This window comes from Molothrus ater, chromosome 5 (genome assembly GCF_012460135.2).
Source record: "Molothrus ater isolate BHLD 08-10-18 breed brown headed cowbird chromosome 5, BPBGC_Mater_1.1, whole genome shotgun sequence".
Classification (NCBI taxonomy): domain Eukaryota; kingdom Metazoa; phylum Chordata; class Aves; order Passeriformes; family Icteridae; genus Molothrus; species Molothrus ater.
This window is the reverse complement of record NC_050482.2, coordinates 15252033-15271699: the sequence shown is the minus strand read 5'-3', so window position 1 is coordinate 15271699 and position 19667 is coordinate 15252033. Positions and strand designations below refer to the sequence as shown.

The window sequence follows — 19667 nt, the reverse complement described above, 5'->3', positions numbered from 1 at the left end:
TTTGAGAGTGATGCTGCTGCTGATGCTGCACTGCTGACACGGTCCTCTGGCTCGCTGCTTGGTGTAAAAGCCCCAGCAAGGGGTGGCAGCTCTTGTCACCTTCCTGTCATCAATTAGGCTCACACTGAAGTGGGTGGCACAAAAAAGGAGAAACCTCACAGCAGCCTTTGATGCCAGCCTGACCTAGGAATGAAATACTTGTTTTAACTTGAAAATGCACAGCATCCACCCCAGCTTTCCTGCTCCATCACAGAAACAAGGGTTGGGAAAGGACTCCCAGAGCACATGCAGGCAGGTCCTGACTGCTTTATGAATGACTCATCAGGAACATTGTAAACTGAAAGTAAATGCAACATGTTTTATTTCAGATTGGAATAAATTACAACTGTAAAGCATATTTTATTGCTTTATAAATTGTCTGCTCTTAAAAGGCATTAATATCAAACATAAACAAAACAAAGACACATTTGATTAACAGTTCAGTTCTCCTAAGCTTCATGAACAGCTCAGTAGGGGGATTTCTTTATATGATTGGCTCAGAAATTTGACTTTGACATGCATTATCACCATTCATAAGTTTGAGTGGACTGTAGATGTGTTCATTTGCTTTAAGATATTATTTTCTCTAAAATATCCCATTTAATACCCAGTCCTTCATTCCCTACTCAAATACAAATGCCACTGCTTTTGAAAAATTCCTTTAAACATATGTGGGGTTTTCTGTCCCTGCAGAAGGAGGACTTCCAAGTCCAAACCAGGAATGAGTCTGACCCCAAAACTAAGTAAAAAACCAAAGTACTCCCAGGGTAAAATAGTGAAATCCCACGCACAAAAGTTGTGTCCTTTCATTCTGAACATTCTTGCAAAAACACTCTGCATTATCTGAACACACTGAAGAGAGAACTCATATTTTTGTTGTACAGATGCTACCTGCCTGAAGCAGGTATGAATTTTGCCCATCACCTGTGCAGACTTCTAGGTGCAAACAGCCCCAGGCAATCCAGTGTGCCCTGAGCCCAGGGGAGTGAGAGGGTGCTCACAGGGCTGGGTGTGCTCAGTACTGGGCAGAACCCAGCCCTGAATGCACGTGACAGGGTCTGGCTAGCTCCAGATAGGTATGACAGGCAGAAAGGAGGCCAAAAAGTCACCTCCTCAGCCTCCTGGGGAGCCACAGCTCCTCAACACCAAAAAGGGAATGAACATTCATAAGTAGTTCTCATTGCACCACAAGAAAGCTTCCACCAAGGTATCCTGTCCCACTCTGACCCTCTTGCACGGCCAGGGCCAGGTGCTCCCCATGCCCTGGCTCCAGAACAGTTCTCCATGAGCCATTCCTGAGCAGGGAGCATGCACCTCTGCTAGGCTGGGCCCAAAGCAGCACAAAATGAGCTGGACTATGCCCTGTAAAACTCTCCAGAAACAGAAACGGAGACTCCAATCTCAACTAGCCCTTGGAACAACACAGAAAGTTTGCAGAAAATACCTGTAGGGCAGCTCCTCTTCCTGCCACAAAACTAACTTGAAATATAACGAGGCCCTAGTAGAGAAATTCCTCCTAAAACCAGCTAGGTATCACTCAGGAAGTTCCTGTTTAGAGAAGTGTTTCTTCTCAGAGCAGCCTCTAATGTTCTTGCCATGCCTACAGGAACACAAATAGCTGAGTGAGATGCTGGAGTATTTTACACCATACAGCTCAAAGGGAATGGCTGTCTATTACCAAGAAATAAATGTTGAACTTCAAAGAAAATACTACTAGATTGATCCAGGTCTGATTTCAGTTTTCATCAAAATTTCATAACATTAAAATTCATAACGTCAAAATTTCAGTAACATATATAAATTTTGTATGTTTTATGCATAATCTCATTAAAAAAAAAAAACAGCAAACAAACTTTCTTCTACCTAAGCATGGTTTCCTCAGAAGAGATTTGTTTTGTGCCATGAGGGATATCCAGCTTTGATCTCTGTAAGGCATACAGCAGATTTCAGGTGCTGCCTTTAATGGCTCCCAGCAAGTCAAACACAGGGGCAGAGCTTTGGTGGGATATGTGGAGCTGTGCCAAACTGGGCCAGTTCTTCAGCATCTTTCAGTATCCCACTCATTCAGGGAGTGGATAACCCTGGTTTAGTTCCCAGCCACATGTTAAAGTGCTTAATGGAGAGGTGGGGTACAGCAATGCCCCTTCCTCCACCTCAGGTCCTGGCTTGGGAAAGGCTTGTGGAAAGTGGCTTTGGGGCTGCCTTGTGCTAGCAGGATGCTCTGCAGCTGGGACAAGGGGATGTGCATGGTGTGCCCTGATTCATCTCATCTTAGAGAAACATCAATCAGAACCTGCAAGCTTTTACACTCATCAGTCATCTCGGTTATGCTCACTGAGAACAGATTCTTGGCTGACTTCTTTTTTTCCTTAGCAGTTATGAATTTTGCTTTGAAGATGAGAAAGGGGAAAGCTCACCTTCAGGGAGAGGGACAAGCACAGACATTTGCAAATTAAAATGCATACACTTGTCAGGCACCCCAGCAGTGACCTCCATCTGTGCTTTACGACACAACATCTTATTATCTTGAACCTTAACATTTCAGCCCTTTCAAAGGTTCCTAGGAGCATTCTTTTCTATATCAATGAGATGTCTCAGGGGGCTCTACAGAAAAAAAAACTAATGAAAGGAACCAACTGTTGTCACCAGGGTAAATTACAGGGTTACATTCAAGCTACAGACACTGGAGGGAGCAGACTTGCTCCATTTTCTGGTGCAAATGCCACACCAAGCAGTGAGCTGAGCACACTGAGAAGGAATATGGGCTAATGGTTAGTGCACTGGACTGGGATTTGGCAGATGGAGGCAATTCACCTTCCTCTTTTTCCTGATGCAATCAGAAAAAAAGAAACAGGTTATATTAACATTAAGGTGCTCAAACATTTCCAGCTCAGCAAATGCCCCTAAAATATTTCTCCTCTCCAAACAGCTCTTAGCAGTTTATGCACTGCCTCTCTCAGACTAAGAAACAGACAGAAATCTTCCAAGGAATCACACATTTCTAGGGAAAAAAAAAAATCAACAAACTTCAAAATTGCTACATCTCGGCTAAGGCTCATTTGCCCATCTGCAAAGCTTCTTTGCCCTCCTGATCTTCACTCCTGAGCTGCCCCTTTGCCATGCACTTTGCACTCAGAGAGAACAGGACCTCCTAAATACATTCACATCTTTATTTCTAATTTTCCAGCTTTTACATTCAGCAAGGCACTCAGGCCAGCACTGTCTCAGGGTCTCAGGCAGTTCTGTTAAAGCACCTTCTGACTGACTGGGGACCTGAACTGAAAAGCTGATGGGACAATCAGTGAGTGCATCTGAAAGCAAGGCTGTTAACCAGTGCATTTGCTCACAGGGAGGGCAATGTTCAGTCACTCCACCAAAATATGGCAGGTGTATTCATTAGTGGTTACCAAATGCTCTAACTTTTCACAGACCTTTTTAAGTGCTGAGCATTTCATTTGGCAGGATAGCCATGCCTGAGAATTCAGCATATTGTTAGAAACTGCCATTTCCTTCTCGTACAGTCCTTCCCACCACAAAGTGTCTCATGGAACAAACAGTGTCTATACTGTGATTATGCCAATGGAGGAACTGGGTCAGACATAGATGCCAGCTGGATTGGACCCATAGAGAAGATGAATGATTTAGTCAAGCCAAAACTAAGTCACTTGATGCCAGGCCCAGTGCTCCATCCACACCACCAGAGGTTACTGAGTGTGGGACATAAATAATCCCCTGAAGGAATTGATGTATCATGAAGGGCAAAGAGCCTCTGAAGCTATGTGTAATGGCATAAAGCACAAGTATATTACATGTTTAGCTCTGTCCCTGCTTCTCTGTCACAAGGGCAGTGGCTTGCTCAGACAGTTGTCTTCTGGTCAGCCTATTACATTATTTCCTATGGAAATGCAGGTAAAGGCATGTATACTATTCAGCAGTAGAACAGAAATCTTGTTTTACATGGGCTGAGAGAATGTTTCTTATACCCAAATGAGATTTTTGCATGCATCTGCATGCTCACCCAGATACTGCCCCTGCTGTGCTCCATGCCTGAGTGTCATGCCCGGCTGCTCTGCGTAGCAGGCACGTCATACGCACACAGTGACTGGTACAAGAGCACATTCTGCAGGCCAAGGCTCAGGCCAAAATTCACCTATAAAACCTAAGAGTGTTGGTCGTTTCTTGCAGTGAATTGGGCTTTCACTAGGAATTAACATAAGCTTTAATGACTAATCTCATACTCTGTGCACTTGCTTATTTTCTTTTCACAGTTCAACCACTTACCTCCCTAATACTAAAACACTGAAGTCTTACATAGCGTTCAGAGCATTATTTTCTGCTGGCTGTGTTTTGCTATGCTCTAAGCCTCTGTCACAATGCATGCAAAGGATAATGGCTGAATTTGTAATGCTTTTAACTAAAAAAATACTTTTAAAAACATAAACCATAAATTATTTATTCTTCTTTGTCCATTGTTTTAAGCACTGAATCTTCTCCCAGGATTTTACACAGTTCATTGAGTCTCTGCTGCATTTTAGGAATTCCTGCAAGCTGGGATTCCAGTCTCTGTTTTTCCTCACTCAGTGACAAACGGATAGCGGTGTCCAGCTGCTCGAAACGCCAGCCACCTTGTCCATCAAACTGCAGCAAGTGAGTGTGGTACTTCCTGCAGCAGAAATTGAAACATTAGTAATGGCTCAGGGAACAGATGCTTCCTTCTTGCATGCAAATTTGGATGTATGTGTCTCTTTTCAAAGGTGCCTCTAAGGAATTTGAGCTGTCCAGCTCTGGATCACTGGGTAAGACTTTTTTTTCAATGACTCATGATCCCAGGACACTCTTTCATAAGGGATTTGGGTATATCAAGCCTGTCACCAGGACTGCCCCAGGCCAATGGTGAAATTCAGCGGGTGCCAGCTGGAAGCAGCAACACTGGTGTGAGCTCCCAGCAGGGGCAATCATTGCCTCTGCAGCCCAGGCTCGGAGCCCCTCGCCTGCAGGGATGCTGGCAGGAGTGGGCAGCAGGGCCGTGGAAGGCCCACTCATCACCTGCTGTCCCTCTTACTGCCTCCTTCTTAGAAACATTGTGGCTACAGTTGCCTTCACTACAACTTTATCAGATGCCTCTTTCCCCAGGAGCAACAACAGCAGCATCAGACAAGGTTCATTTCTCCCTCAGGGATTCTAGTCCCAGTTTTTTTTATTTACCTCCCTTTCTGATAGATGTCTGACCTCCTTAGCAGCAAATACAGTGAGGCAGGCATGATACACCTGATCCTACTGATAAAACTCAAATTGTTCAAATTACACCTTAGTTTGTTCCCCTGTGTCTTGTAAGGTTGGCTAAAGGTAACTTTATTCCTAAAACATGGTTTAGTTTGCAAGGGGCCAAAATAAAAAAGTCTGTATAGGAGTAACAGATCTTTCAGTGAGTATCAGGGTGTGTGCATTGAAAATATTCAAAGGTGTACATGTGGAGTTTGTCAGGACCTGACAAAACATTTTTCAGGAGGTGCCAGAGGAAGGGCACAGAGTTCCCTCAGAGCTGCCGGTATGACTGTGTAATTTATCACTATAAATTATAGGAGGTAAAACGCATCATAAAACACTGACTGTAAATCTCATCCAGGGAATGTGAGAGTTTTAATAAACTCAATGGCTTATGACAAGGGACTGAAAAGAGACTCATCTCCAGACTAATATTCACCACTTTTTTGCATATTATCCTTTGTGATATCAAATACTTAATCCATCCTTCTATTTTTCCACCACCAAATTCCCAAAAAATCAAGAAGCCAAATGCTGCAGATAGAGGACACAATTAATTAGTCAGGCATAGTATTCCTATGGAAGAATGAAGAATAGTTTAACCACTTGCCATGTTTCCCATCTTCTCCCTGCACTGGTAAACTCCCCCAGGACACCTCATATATCTAGTCACCTTTACAGAATAATCTGGTGATACCTGCTGTGGCTGTGGCATAGCCTAATTAATTACCTCTTAGACATCTGCATATTAGTAACTGAAACACATTAGAAAAATAAGAAAATAAGAGGCATGAATAAATACCTTTCAGAGAATGAAAAAAATCCATGTTAAATTAATTTACATCACTACTGTTGTAGACAACTTAACTTATCTTAGAATCTGTAGTAGATATTGACTAAACAACTGCCCCAGTACAAAGAATAAAGAGCAATCCACTGCTTGTCAAGAGAGCTAAAAGCAAGGACCATGATAAAGCCCTGAATATACTTACCAAAGAGAAGGTCTGTGTGTTATGGAAAGCAGGGATATCCCAGCAGCTTTTGCAGCTTGGAATATCTTTCCTTCAACATCAATGCTTACAGCACTCGTACATTCATCCAGCAATGCATATTTTGGCCTTTTAAAAGTAGATAAAGAATATTATTCTTCTAGGTTTTGGACAGTACTCCCATGTACAAGGTTTAATTGAAAGAACAACAGGAAGTAGAGAGCTATTTTTGCCAGACAGCTGTCTCTTATTTACAGCTGGAAGCTGGCTAGAAACAACATGAAGTTTCCATGCATTATTCAGGTGAAAAGACAACTTCCAGGAAAAATAGGGTTTATTTCCTGTCCCATTTGAGTACACAGTGATCTAACTTCTGTGTCCTAGTCTGACCTAGTATTATTTTGTACTCATCAAGTCATGCAGTAGCTAAAGCCAACTTGAAGCTTCCTATCCACTGCTATGTAAGGACTGGGCTGCCTTTATGTGGTTGCAGTCCCCAAAATCAAAAAAGGTTAAGGAGCTTGGCTTTCAAACTACAAGAGCTTCTTGCAACAGTCCATCACACTTTGGGAACATTTGTAGAAGGGAAGATGCTTGTGGCTGAGATCTTACAGAAGGAAATATCTGAAAAAGGTAATGCTATGATGCCAAAAGCAAAGCTTAAGAAGCATTATCCAAACCAAAGACAGAGCTTGAATGAATAAACAACAAGATTTAAGCAGGTCCTATGCTAGACAATGCTGCATATTGCATGCAGATTATAGTCTACCACTGCTCAAACTGTAACAGGATCTGCAAAGCTCCTTCTCATTTTCAAATGCTTCTTAAGGAATGAACCATAACACTTACTTGTGGTAAAACATCCGGGCCATGCCCATCCTTTGTTTTTCTCCTCCTGATAAGACATCTTTCCAATCCATGATAGCATCCCAGCCTTTTAAAAAGATGCAAACAAAATGAGTCAGGACAATATAAGTTTATGTAAGAAATGCAGCTTCAATTGCAGCACTTCTGCAATCTGTAACCAGAATCATAAACAGCATTTCAACTGCAGAAGAGACAGCTCAGGCTACTGAATCACATAATCTGAAATACCTCAATGCCTATCCACTGGCAATCAACTGGAAAATGTCCCTTATATCATGACAAATTTGAAAGTGGAATTTAGACTTTTTGGTCATATAGATATTTTCAAAAAACTTTACTTACCACCTCTTTGAAAAAAACTCTTTGACTTGTATATAACTAGTAATTTTATTCTGTCATACTTGTTTCATGGAACAATTCTCTGTCTTTTTCTTGAAAGGTACGAGTGGAAATTTAAAAGTAAAGTAAAACAAATAAAGCGTAAAAAATAAAGAGCAGTGTCAGACTGCGCTCACTACTGTAGGCAAAGAAAACTGTCAGCAAACCCAACAGAAACACAACTGCAGACACAGGGATGTATCCATGAGCACAGACAGGCAGGAAAACTGCAATCAGGCAGGAGAATCTTCTACAAAAATTTCCGAGTACCTTGTATTTAAAAATAACCCACAACTGCTATAACATGGGGTAGCCTTATTTAATATTCTGCATGGTCTCTAACTGATTTATTTCTTTATCACTTTCAGGTACATGCAACGGAAGCATGAAGCATTTTAACTGTGATCTTACAGCAGACTGCTGTTCTGTGAGTACCTGGGCATGATTAATTCCTCCTACAGAAAAAGAAAAGTAACAAATTGCCTTGCTGAAAATAAGTTTTCAGTCAAACAAACCAGATGGATAGAGTAGCAAAATAGATGAGTTTTCAAAAAGAACAGTGTGGATGTAGCAAAAAAATCTGATAATTTTTCTCAACAGATCATCTATTCATGAGGCAAGCAGCTGAAGCAGGGCTGAGAGGAAGAGAACATTTTTTCAGATCAGCCCCAGAAATACTGTAACTAAAAAGTTAATAACACAGTCAAACCCCCCTTTCTGCCACTGCCAAATTTAAAATAAATATTTGCCAGAAAAGACAAAATAGGGTAAAGCAAGGAGAGTGGGCTGTGTTATTTCTGATACCTGAACAAATATGAGACAATGGGGCTTGTGAAGGTGCAGGAGGCTTGGTACTGCTCTGCCTGTGCTTGGTGCTATACCAGGGCTTGGCAGGACTGAACAAAACATCAGTGAAACATCTGAGGGGGGGCTGTGTGACCAAAACCAGTAACTGATAATGACAGAGATTACATTTCAAGCTTTTGCTCTTGAAATTAGAATATATAATGTAATGATTTTTATAGAAATATTTATAAAGTTAGATTCAAAAAACAGGCATATGCAAGAAATACATCACCTTTAGTGATCCTATAATTTTCCCGTTTTCCTTCCATTCTTGTTTAAGGATGCCAGTGGGTACCCTCCCAGGAGCACATAAAGTGCTTTCTCAGCAGGCTCCCAGCAAAGCTGGAGCTGTGTAGTGATTAGCTGAATCACCATTTGTATGTTCTCTGGTAAAGGGAACAGATACACACAGGCTGCTATTGCTGAGCAGTCCCAGTGCTGGGACCTCACAGAGAGCTGGAGTGCTCTTCCACCAACACCCTGAGCTTCCAAAAAGCACTGTAGAACACCTGGAGCACTCTCTTTTGGCAAAGGGCTCTGGCAAGGGATGGGAATGGTTCTTCACAAAAGCCATAGAAACAACTATGCTTCTAAAGACAACGTTCAAGGTGCTGCTTATGTTCTGTTATTTTTAAGCTGAGAATACAGACAAGCTTCAGGACCTGGATCTGAGCTGGGGTGTGGGTGGGTGTGCATGTGTGCACATGTGCCTGGGGGAGCAGTGCCTGTGCTCATACAGTTTCTTCCTGATCAGCTGGTTTATAAAGGCTTATTAAAAGACAAAAAAGGGAATGAAGTTCAAAAAGAAGCATCCTCTTGTCAGCAGAATAATTCTGTTATTTACTCTAAAGGTGTAAGATTTAACCTTCATTTACCAGGATACAATGGTCATCTCTGTGGTTACTTCAACTTACATTCTAACTGAGTATGACATGTGCATCTTGTCTCCTCCTGCCTGGCACCCTCCCTGAACTGTCCTATTTTCCACATGGAATGCCTCAAAGAACAGATAAGGAAGTGTGCAATTTTATATTATCCCTTTAAAAAACTCTTTTCTAATGTCTAAATAATTTCATCTGAACACTTAAGCATAGTAACTCATGCTAAACTGAGGCCCCCCTGTCTGTGAACAATAGTGCACCTACTTGTCTCCTGTTTCTTCCTGCTGACATGGCACAGGTCAGTGAAGGTATTTAAGTATTCTGGAAATAACAGCCAAGTCAGTGGCTTAGGTCACCCATAACTACATCCACTTCAGAAATGAAGAAATGAAATGGCTCACTCATGAAAGCAGCACAAACCTCTCAGTAAGTGCAAGCACAATCCTGGCTTTCAGAGTCCAAATTCCTAGCCCACCTTCTGGTTATGGCTTTTGCAGCCAGTAAGACAAAGAGCATGTTAAATGTGCTGGGGCACAGTAACAGCAACAGAAATACATACAGCTGCCTGCAAAAACTAGAGATAGCCTCAGGATAGCAGCATTTCATTTTCTTGCATGGCTTCTTTTATAATTCCTTTAATCTCAGTTTTCTGAAGGAAAATGCAAGCTGTATCTGGCAAAACCAAATGGGTTACTTCTGGGATCCACAGTTCTCTGCATCCTCCATCCTTGTGAATCCTTGCATTTTCATGCAAGAATGAGCATTCAGCTGCCATGAAAAGATAAGCTTAAAAGTTCCTTTTTCAGATCTACATTCCAAAGCACCTTATCAGACATGGACTGAAGGACAGAAGAAAGGCTAACACAGCAGATCACAGCCAGAGAGTCCACCCCTGCTGAGCTTTTGGGCTGGAAGCCTTTTCACTGTGTATGTAAAGAGAGCCCAGTGCTGTGCAGGATGAATATGCAAGGCCAACCCGGAGCTGAGCAAGGAACAAAGAGACCATGGATTCCATGAGCCCCAGCTCAGTAGGACACTGCAGGGATTTGTGTCTCTGGATTTCAGAGCCACTGGAAAAGCTGGCAGAGCTCTCCAGAGTTCCTGCTGGTACCAGTAACAAAAGCAAATCCAGGGCTAAAGAGATCAGGTGAAATAATCTCAGAGAGAGGAAATGGGCTTGTCCATCTGTTTATACACAGCCTAGCACAAAAGCTCCCTGGACAACACCCAAAGATATGACAAATGCACAAAATAATGAGGAATAATTATAATCTGGGGTGCTGAGAAACCATAAACAGGTTGAACTTGCTCAGTAATGTCATCAGCCCCAACCGGACAGGCCCAGTCACGCATGCACGGCACAGCTCACGGCCTCATGGCTCCTCTGCTGTGACAGGCTGTCAGCAGCCCAGGGCTGCCTCTCCACTGACACTTGTTAAATATTCACAGATTTTCAAAGCAGGTCAGAAGAACTACTTTATGTGTATGTACTGCATATCTGCATGCCTGCATGCTTTTAGCCCCCATTTCTGGACATGCTTTTTCACCACACACGCTGAATACAACCTTCATTTTGTATGAAATTATGGCTCCAGAGCTATTATTGTAGAGCTAACAACTTTACAGGTGTTGATGGGGGCACCTTACAGATAATAAAAAGGTAACTAACAAAACAGTATTCATCTAATAACCAGGTGGTGAGAAAAACATTAGTGTGGAAAGGGAGGTCTGCCTGCAGCAGCAAGGGGGGTACTGCCAACAGCCACTGCACTGGGTTCTTCAAGGGCTTGGGCTCAGGAGCATCCAGAACAGCGGTGCTGGGGAGGGGGATTGTTGTTTTGGTGCATTTGATGTATTCTGTTGATGCCAACTAAAAAATGTTTCACGAGGGTAACACAGAAGCTAAATGCCAAATTGGGCTATTTTACTTCCTTCTAACTGGGTGTCCCAGATTGCAAGGCAAGATGTATTCTATTTGTATGGCAGTTGTCTTCTGTTAAGTGGGCAGTTTTCCTTATCTCTTCCACAACCAATCCTCCCTCCAGGTAGACATTTGCTGATAACAGCCTATTGAATGTCACTGCATGACTGATAAGAACTACAGCATCCCATTGTGAGATGCTCCACCTAGAGGCAGGAGCCAAGCATTCCTGGCTGGATCTAATCTCAAGATTCTGGAACACCAGCACAGCTTCTCCACTGGATTTTCAGAGGAAGACTCCACCCTTTCTACAGGATCCCTGCTCCAGCAGAACCACACCTGACACTCCAGAGGGACTGCAGCCACAATTCCAATTGGACTGCTACCAACCCCCTGACCAACAGGGTGTCAGGTTGTGTTCTGACTCTGTCAGTGTTGTTTTGGTTTACTGCATGGGTTATTTTTATCTTTTTATTTTCTTCCCTAATAAATAACTGTTATTCCTGCTCCCATATTATTTGCCTGAGATCCCCTTAATTAAAAATTTATAGCAATTTGGAGGGAGGGGGTTTACAGTTTCCATTTCAGGGGAGGCTCCTGCCTTCCTTAGCAGACACCTGTCTTTTGAAACCAAGACACTGGGTCAAACCTTAATGCTAGAAAAAGAGAGGAATTTCTGTCACTGGCAGAAACAGAAACATCATCAGACACAATACTTGGAATGCACTGATCCTTGTACTGTTGCAATGTGGAAGTAATTCAGCTAAAAACAGTAACATCATGCCAGAACAAATAATTTGAGTCAAAGTTCTGCACCTCTGGCTTCACCTGGCTTTTTCATAACTGCCTATAAGGAGCAGAACACAAAACTGCAAAATACCAGATTATACACACATGACATTTGTGATCAGTTAAAGCACAAGAGGTTTATATGAGATTTTTCATTATTTCAGAAAGAAAAATGTTCCATTTTTAATAAAAATATTTTTAGTTTAAAAATATTTAAACAAAAGAATAAAATAAAAATTGGAGTGAAAAATATTAGTCTATGTATAAACAAAAACTTTTAACTGCTCACTTTCAGCAAGTATTTCTGTCTTGCTTGTTCAAAGAGAACCCAGAACATGAGTCTTTATCCCAGATCAGGGCAGCTTTAAAAAATATCTAAGTATATGAAATCCATGTAACATGTCAAATCATATGTCACAGATTTCCTCTCTGCTCCTACCTTGGCACTTGTCTCCTGTAAATGCCCAAGAAGAAAAGGGAACAAGTAAGTATATTATGGTCCTGAAAACTTCCTGCTATGTGCTAATCTCTCTAAAGTTTTCCAGCTTTGCCCACTTCTGTAGCTTTAGATCACAAAGCACCTAAGACATGTTTTTTCACAGTATTTGTTTGTGCAGACTTCTGCACAGTGTGCCCTTATCCTGAGCTTCAGTACAGCACCAGTGAACATTAACAGTGTCCTCTAGCCTTTGTTAATAGATTGTGTGGTGTGCATGTGCAGTCAGACAGGCAGAAGAGCAAGAACAGGGTCAGCAATAAATACTTTCACTGGCACGGAAAGCAGCACCAGGCTGATCCAAACCTGGGCTTTCAGTGACTGTAGCCATCTTGGACATGGGGCACAGTGACTGCCCCATCAGCAGTTACACACTCCAGCTGCAGGGTCAGAAGCCACAACCATGTGCACTCACAGACTGCTGGGGGGTGGCTTTGGCTGCCAAGGGTCACGTGTTGTGCAGTCCAACCACAAGTACCAGCACACAGTGAATGCACGCATTCCACAGTGACTTCTTACCACTGACAATTTAACTGCTCCTCCTTTTCCAGCTGCCCATCCAACATTCCTGCTTGTTCTTTTGCAATCTGAGCACCTCAGTGAAATAAGTGACTCAGGAATACTAACAGGAATAGTTGTAGTGTTAGTGGAGGAAGGAGAGGCCTTCTCTGCAATTGTTCCAGTCACTGAGCTTAGCTCTGCCTACTTTTTCTTGTATTATAAGATCAGATTTGAATAATAACATGAATCAGAATAACGGCAGATTCTTATTTTCAATTGCAACAGTCATTATTACATTCTTAACAAAGAAGCATTAACCCATGGTGGAGAAGTATCTTTATGTATAAAATTGCTGTTGTAAGTGATTACTGCTTCCCACTCTAAAATGTGCAGAAAAGACTGAAGTATCTACATATACTTTAGAAAAAAAAGACAGCTTCTGCCTCTTTACAGAACAACAGGCTGCCACCCAGGAATGGGAATTTAGACAGTCTTGAGATTCCCAGTGGTTGAAGCACTACTCTGTGTTGTCAGAACAATCCTGAGACTCACCAAGCACACACAAGGCAAAGTACCTGATCAAAACCAGCACTGACAGCTGGCAGAGAAAGGCAGGGTACATTCAGCACACCCCCTTAAAGGGATCTGAAGATCCTTTTTCTTCTCTCTAAATGTGTTACCAACTTTGTCCTATGTCTGTTTGAAAAGCATAATGATGGGGAGGAAATTGAAATTAAAGATTAGTGTCTGATAGGAACAAAAGGATAAAAATTATTGCTGTGCTTGGGGGGAAAAAAGCCATGAACTGCTACAGTTCCTTAGATACAAAAGAAGCCTCTAGCATCTTGACATTTATAGTGCCAGTATATCTATACACACTGTCCGAACTCTGAGAACAAACAATGCTGAGAACACATGGCAACTGAAACAGCAAGCAGTAGATGGCAACATTCTACTGGCAGCCAGGGTTGCTTGGTTATTTTTAATTTGCTCACTCTGGTGGGGTGGTCTCAGACACCCCTTTTCAAGGCACATAGTTCTGCTGATCCCACAAATTAGGGAGGTGAAAGCAGATCTGAATCTCTCATTCACATGCTTTCAAGTTGATGTAGTCAGTGACATTCCAATGTTTTAAGGCAGTTTTTATGAAAATCAAGGAAGGTAAGTGATCCCACAATACCAGGAAAAGACTGGCCATCACAAGTTAGTGAGGATCTTCAGCTTGGGCATGGATTTACTGGGAAGGGGAGAGCACTCAGCCCTTCTCCCTCAGTTAGCATCAGGAACAACAACCCTGTGTCTGTGTAGCTCCCACAACCACAAAGGCCTGAACCCAGTTTTGCCAGTTCAGTGAGTAAAGGTCAGTCACACTGAGACATACATGCAAGGAATGGAATTTGTCAAGTTTTTAACAAAAATATGCAATTTACCTCCTTCTCTTTGAACTATGTGGTACAGATGAACCATATGCAGAATAGACTCCAGATCTTGATCTTGGTAGCCTTTCTCATGCATGTCTTCCACCGAGTCTGGATAGATGACTTGATCCCGTAGTGTTCCAATGGACATGTAGGGCCTGAGGAACAACACAGGGAAACTGGTAATCTGAGGATGGCTTCAGGTGAACACATCTTGCTGATGCTCTATGAACAAGGTATAAGGCTTTAAACACTATGCTGCTAAAACTGGATTTATCCACTGGGTGCATGGTGGGTGAACATTTTTCTAAACTTACCTTAGGGACAATGTATTGTTTCCATAACAGTTGATTACACAACAAAGGTAACAACAAGGGTAGTGTTAGCATGGAAAAAATGATAGATTAGGTAGAATAAATATCCACTTCAGAACCCATTCTGAATGCTTTCACTTGGAATCAGCAAAGCTATCCTGTATTCAAGGTTTGGGACTCTTAAGAGATTAGAAATTGATTTAAACACACATGTTAAAGTCAAGTTGTAACAAAAACATTGTAGCTCAAACTGGTAAAGATTTCCATGGTGCAGCAGGAGACACACAAGTCAGACAAGAGAGCACTGAAAACATTGTCTGCACTGAAACCCTTCTTTCTCTATTATTCTGGAGTGCAGAATTTGAATTGGGCATAACTTAGCTGGCTCTAGAAGCCAGTGTACCACCTCTGAATTGCAAAGTAGCACACATTAAAGGGGCTGGTCACCTTAAACCTCCCAGCACCAGCCTCCCTTTGCCAAGTAAGAGGCTGTGCTGTATGTGAAGCAGCTTCTTAATCACCATATTTCCAGACCAGGTGATACCATCTGTCTTACTCAAACAAGCTGGCTCCAATTTGAAGCCAGAGTTCCCAGCCATGGCTGGGGAATGGCTATGGCCAATTGCCACAATGTCATGAGCTGTGCCCAGCCTCTGGTACAGCCCAGGACCCCAAAATCCTCCTAGTCTCAAAAGAAGAAAACTGAAAGAACAATTTCACAGCTCTCCAAATGATAGCAGGCCATTCAGGGTAAGACAGCAAAGGCCACCTAAGACACATCTTGACCATTTCCTTTGCAGGTCTGAGGATTTCTTGTGAAGGACAAATATTCATCCTGTCCCACAGGCACTGCTGATAGCTCTTGGAAACTGGAAACACCACAGCAACAGTCTGTGGGATTTTGAGTTTGAAAGGGAAAGTCAGAGCCAAAGAACAGTCAGGCTCCAGACTCTGTCCTGCTTTCTGCGCCAAGTGTTCCACAACTCCCTCTGGGCTCATCTGCTAAAACAATACTAGTCTTATTAAAGCTGTAGTGCCAGGGGATGATGATAGAGAGGAGCAGTCAAAACTGGGCCAGCAACGAGGAGGCTTCCAGGCAGCTTGCTCTTGCCACCAAGAAATGCTTCCAACAACTTCACAGTGTGTTAAAAAGCAGTCAGCTTTCTTCCCTAAAAAGCTCTGGCCCCACGTGGTGGGAAGGTCTCAGCCATGCAGAGGCTTTGCCTGGCAGAGATGTGTAACACCTCAGCAGATTTCTTCCCTTCCCTTGGAGGTGTCTGCAGAAGGGTGGATCTATCCACTGTTAATCTGAGAGTCTCTAAAATACACTACAGAGTAATGTGAAGGAACTCACAGTGCAACAAATGAAGGATTAGAGAACTAAAGCTGCCATATAAACTAAAATTCACATGCAAGCTGGCATCAGCTGCATTGGTTTAGTGCTGCAAACATCCAGGGTGAACTGTCTGTACCCGCCTGTGGTTCAACTACTTTTACCACCAACTGGGTGAGGATGGGAAGGGCAGGAGATCTGAACTCTTTGCAAATATTTGGTCAGCTCTATGTTGTGGCAAGCACCCAGATGGAGCAAAACCAGAACCACAAGTCAAATACAAGCACTGCTTGCTCCTCTTTGCTCATTGTTCTACTCTCTGCTTATTGTGGCAATAGCACTGGTCTGGGCCGCTGCATGAACACTAGCACCAAGTGCAGTGAACCACTTACATTAATTGTGATATTGCAAAATCTCAACTCTAAACATTAAGTAACTTCATGAAGTAATGAGCTGTTACATATCCACAATGCTCTCCATCTAAAATCCCAAAGGGCTTGACTTCTTGCATGTGTGGAAATCACTTCACTTGCTCCAGACTGCTGCCACCTCTGGGACAGAAGAGCAACTCCACCTAGGCTTAGAAAGGTTTAAATCAGTGGGTAAGGCTGTGTAATTTTGGTGAAGCTGCAGGTAAGGGCAAGGAGGACAGAGTTACCTATCATATAATTTGCCTGGGGTTTAATACCTCACTCTTGCAAAGTATGACCCTGTAATGACCAGGAGCTCTGAGATTTAACCTATGGCAAAACAGGGAAAGTGATGCTCAAACACACTGTGCGAGAACCTGGGTGCCATGCATTGTGACAGGACCCTGGGTGCCATGCCCTGTGACAGGACCTGGGTGCCATGCCCTGTGCCAGGACCTGGGTGCCATGTACCGTGACAGGACCCTGGGTGCCATGCCCTGTGACAGGACCCTGGGTGCCATGCACTGTGACAGGACCCTGGGTGCCATGTACCGTGACAGGACCCTGGGTGCCATGCCCTGTGACAGGACCCTGGGTGCCATGCCCTGTGCCAGAACCTGGGTGCCATGCATTGTGACAGGACCCTGGGTGCCATGCCCTGTGACAGGACCTGGGTGCCATGCCCTGTGCCAGGACCCTGGGTGCCATGCATTGTGACAGGACCCTGGGTGCCATGCCCTGTGACAGGACCTGGGTGCCATGCCCTGTGCCAGGACCTGGGTGCCATGCACTGTGCCAGGACCCTGGGTGCCATGCATTGTGACAGGACACTGGGTGCCATGTACTGTGCCAGGACCCTGGGTGCCATGTACTGTGACAGGACCTGGGTGCCATGCATTGTGCCAGGACCCTGGGTGCCATGCCCTGTGCCAGGACACTGGGTGCCATGTACTGTGACAGGACCTGGGTGCCATGCATTGTGACAGGACCTGGGTGCCATGCATTGTGACAGGACACTGGGTGCCATGCCCTGTGCCAGGACCCTGGGTGCCATGCATTGTGACAGGACCCTGGGTGCCATGCATTGTGACAGGACCTGGGTGCCATGCATTGTGACAGGACCCTGGGTGCCATGCCCTGTGACAGGACCCTGGGTGCCATGCCCTGTGACAGGACCTGGGTGCCATGCTGCTCACTGCTTCCTGGCAAAGCTGCATTTTCCTTCTGGCCTCACAGCTAAACACACAGGTACTACCAAGCATGACTCTCCCCATCTAGTTTGTAAAAATTACAGAAAAGCCCAGCTTGCAGTGGAGTAACAAACCCCATCAATTACTAACTAGCAGAAAATAAAAATGGCTTACAAGGAAACTACTGTTAAGAGACAGGAATCATGTGTCCAAAGACAGAGTTACTGGAAAGAACCTAATTATATACTACAGCAGTCAGAGTCTTCAACTGGAAGGAGGAAGACTTTAGTTCCAGTCTTTTTTTTTTCTCTAATGCTCTCTAAGATAAAATCCAGTAACAATCCTAACCCTTCAGTAGCATTGTAAAAACATTTAAAGGAGGTTCTAATCTTATTTAGGTGCTTGCTCTCAGGACAGACTCATGGGTTTAACATTTAGCTCTCCATTTGCCACCTAAGCTGCAGGAAGTGGCCAAGGTCAGACATATATTTATACATAGAGATTCCTATAGGTTAACTCTAGGTGGCTCCCTTTACCTACTACATAGATATTATGGACCATTTTCCAAAAGCTCAAACATCTGGGGGATCCCCCCATATTTGAATTTTCTATCATCTTGCTTGCCAAGATCATAATTTTACAAGCTGCTATACTTTGTGTGGAATTATCTCAGCAAAACTCCAGTTATTGCAATGCTCCTGGTTTAGATTAATAGTAAAAATTCCAGTTTTCACCAACAGCAAACCTTGATCAAGAGTGATCAACAGAAACAAAAGCCTCTACTAATTAAAATAACTGATTTCTTGACTCTTCAATGACATTAATAAAATAAACAGAAAAAATGATGGCACCACCACTACAAATTTGAGAAAATAAAAGGTCTTGAATGAACATGAATTAAGTTCTTTTTCAGTAGTGTTGCATCCACTGCTCTTGAACAGAAGGTGCTATCATCAAAGAGTTAAAAAATAATAAATAATACTTATCAAAATTTCAAAACCACAACAGGCTGTTTGTTTATTAAACTGTGTCTAGTTCAAGGGATTTTAGGGCCATCTAAAGTTTCAGTAACTGTTCTAAATACATAAATAATTTATCTGTCTTTAAACTACCCTACCCTGAACTTTGCTCTCCCCTCATACAGAACTGGCCACAAACATCCTCTAAATATTTCAGATAGATCAGTTACCTATCGGAAAACCCTACCAGAGCTAAAGACCATAATGCCAAGGAACATAGCTAACAGGAAATGAAATGCACAGTATGAAAGGCTGAATTCTCAATGCATATAATTAGAATCTGATATCAAAGGCTGAAAAAAAAATCACATTAATCACTCTGTGGCTCTTTTGGTTTTTTTTTTTTGCAACAAAGCTGTGCACATTTCTACAAGAAAACAATCTAGGAGCAAAGTGCTATTCATATTCAGATATCATCTCATCTCATGATTTTCTACTATTACCTAGAAAATAGACAGAATATTACTAGAACTGGTCAGATGGCAAAAAATGTTTAAGGTCAGCAATTCACATAATTATTCAGTTCAGTCTGTATATTGTGATAGGCAGAGAACACACAGAAACACACATATAATTAAAATCAAACCATGAACAATTTCTACAAAATTTTAGCAGCTAATGCATTCTGAAATAATTATACCACCTGCAAGGAATCAATCAAGTGAAGAGGAAATACTCTCCTTTTCTTAAATTACCTCTGGCAGTACTGATGATAAAAGGATTTATCTGGATGATCATGAAGATCAATGAATTGAAGAACAAAAAGCTGTTCTGGACAAGGTTCTAGCCTGTCAGTCCCACCAGGCATACTCCAGCCTAAGAGGTGTTTGAGTTCTATCACAGCAGTGTAACACAATGAGCAAGGCAGTTTCCCTCTTCTAGAACGATCCCAAACTATTCACAATTTTGTAGATGAGAAGTGACACCTTTTTTCACAGTGAAGAGGAAGTGCAGACAGCAAAGCCTCTAGAGCAAAGGCTGGTTTTGCTCTGGGTCTCTACAGTGCTTAGT

General features: G+C 42.8%; 1 protein-coding gene across 1 annotated transcript in view; it reads right to left on the bottom strand.

Annotated features, from left to right (window-relative positions):
• Positions 1-338: 338 nt before the first annotated feature.
• The window catches only part of ABCD2 (ATP binding cassette subfamily D member 2), a 43911-nt gene continuing 24582 nt past the window's right edge, over positions 339-19667 (bottom strand). The window contains exons 7-10 of the mRNA XM_036400698.2: positions 14403-14548; positions 7143-7227; positions 6297-6422; positions 339-4702 (exon numbers count right to left, since the gene is read on the bottom strand). Of these exons, the coding sequence (XP_036256591.1) occupies positions 4492-4702; positions 6297-6422; positions 7143-7227; positions 14403-14548 (568 nt within the window). The 3' untranslated portion in view covers positions 339-4491. The remainder of the gene's footprint in view (positions 4703-6296; positions 6423-7142; positions 7228-14402; positions 14549-19667) is intronic.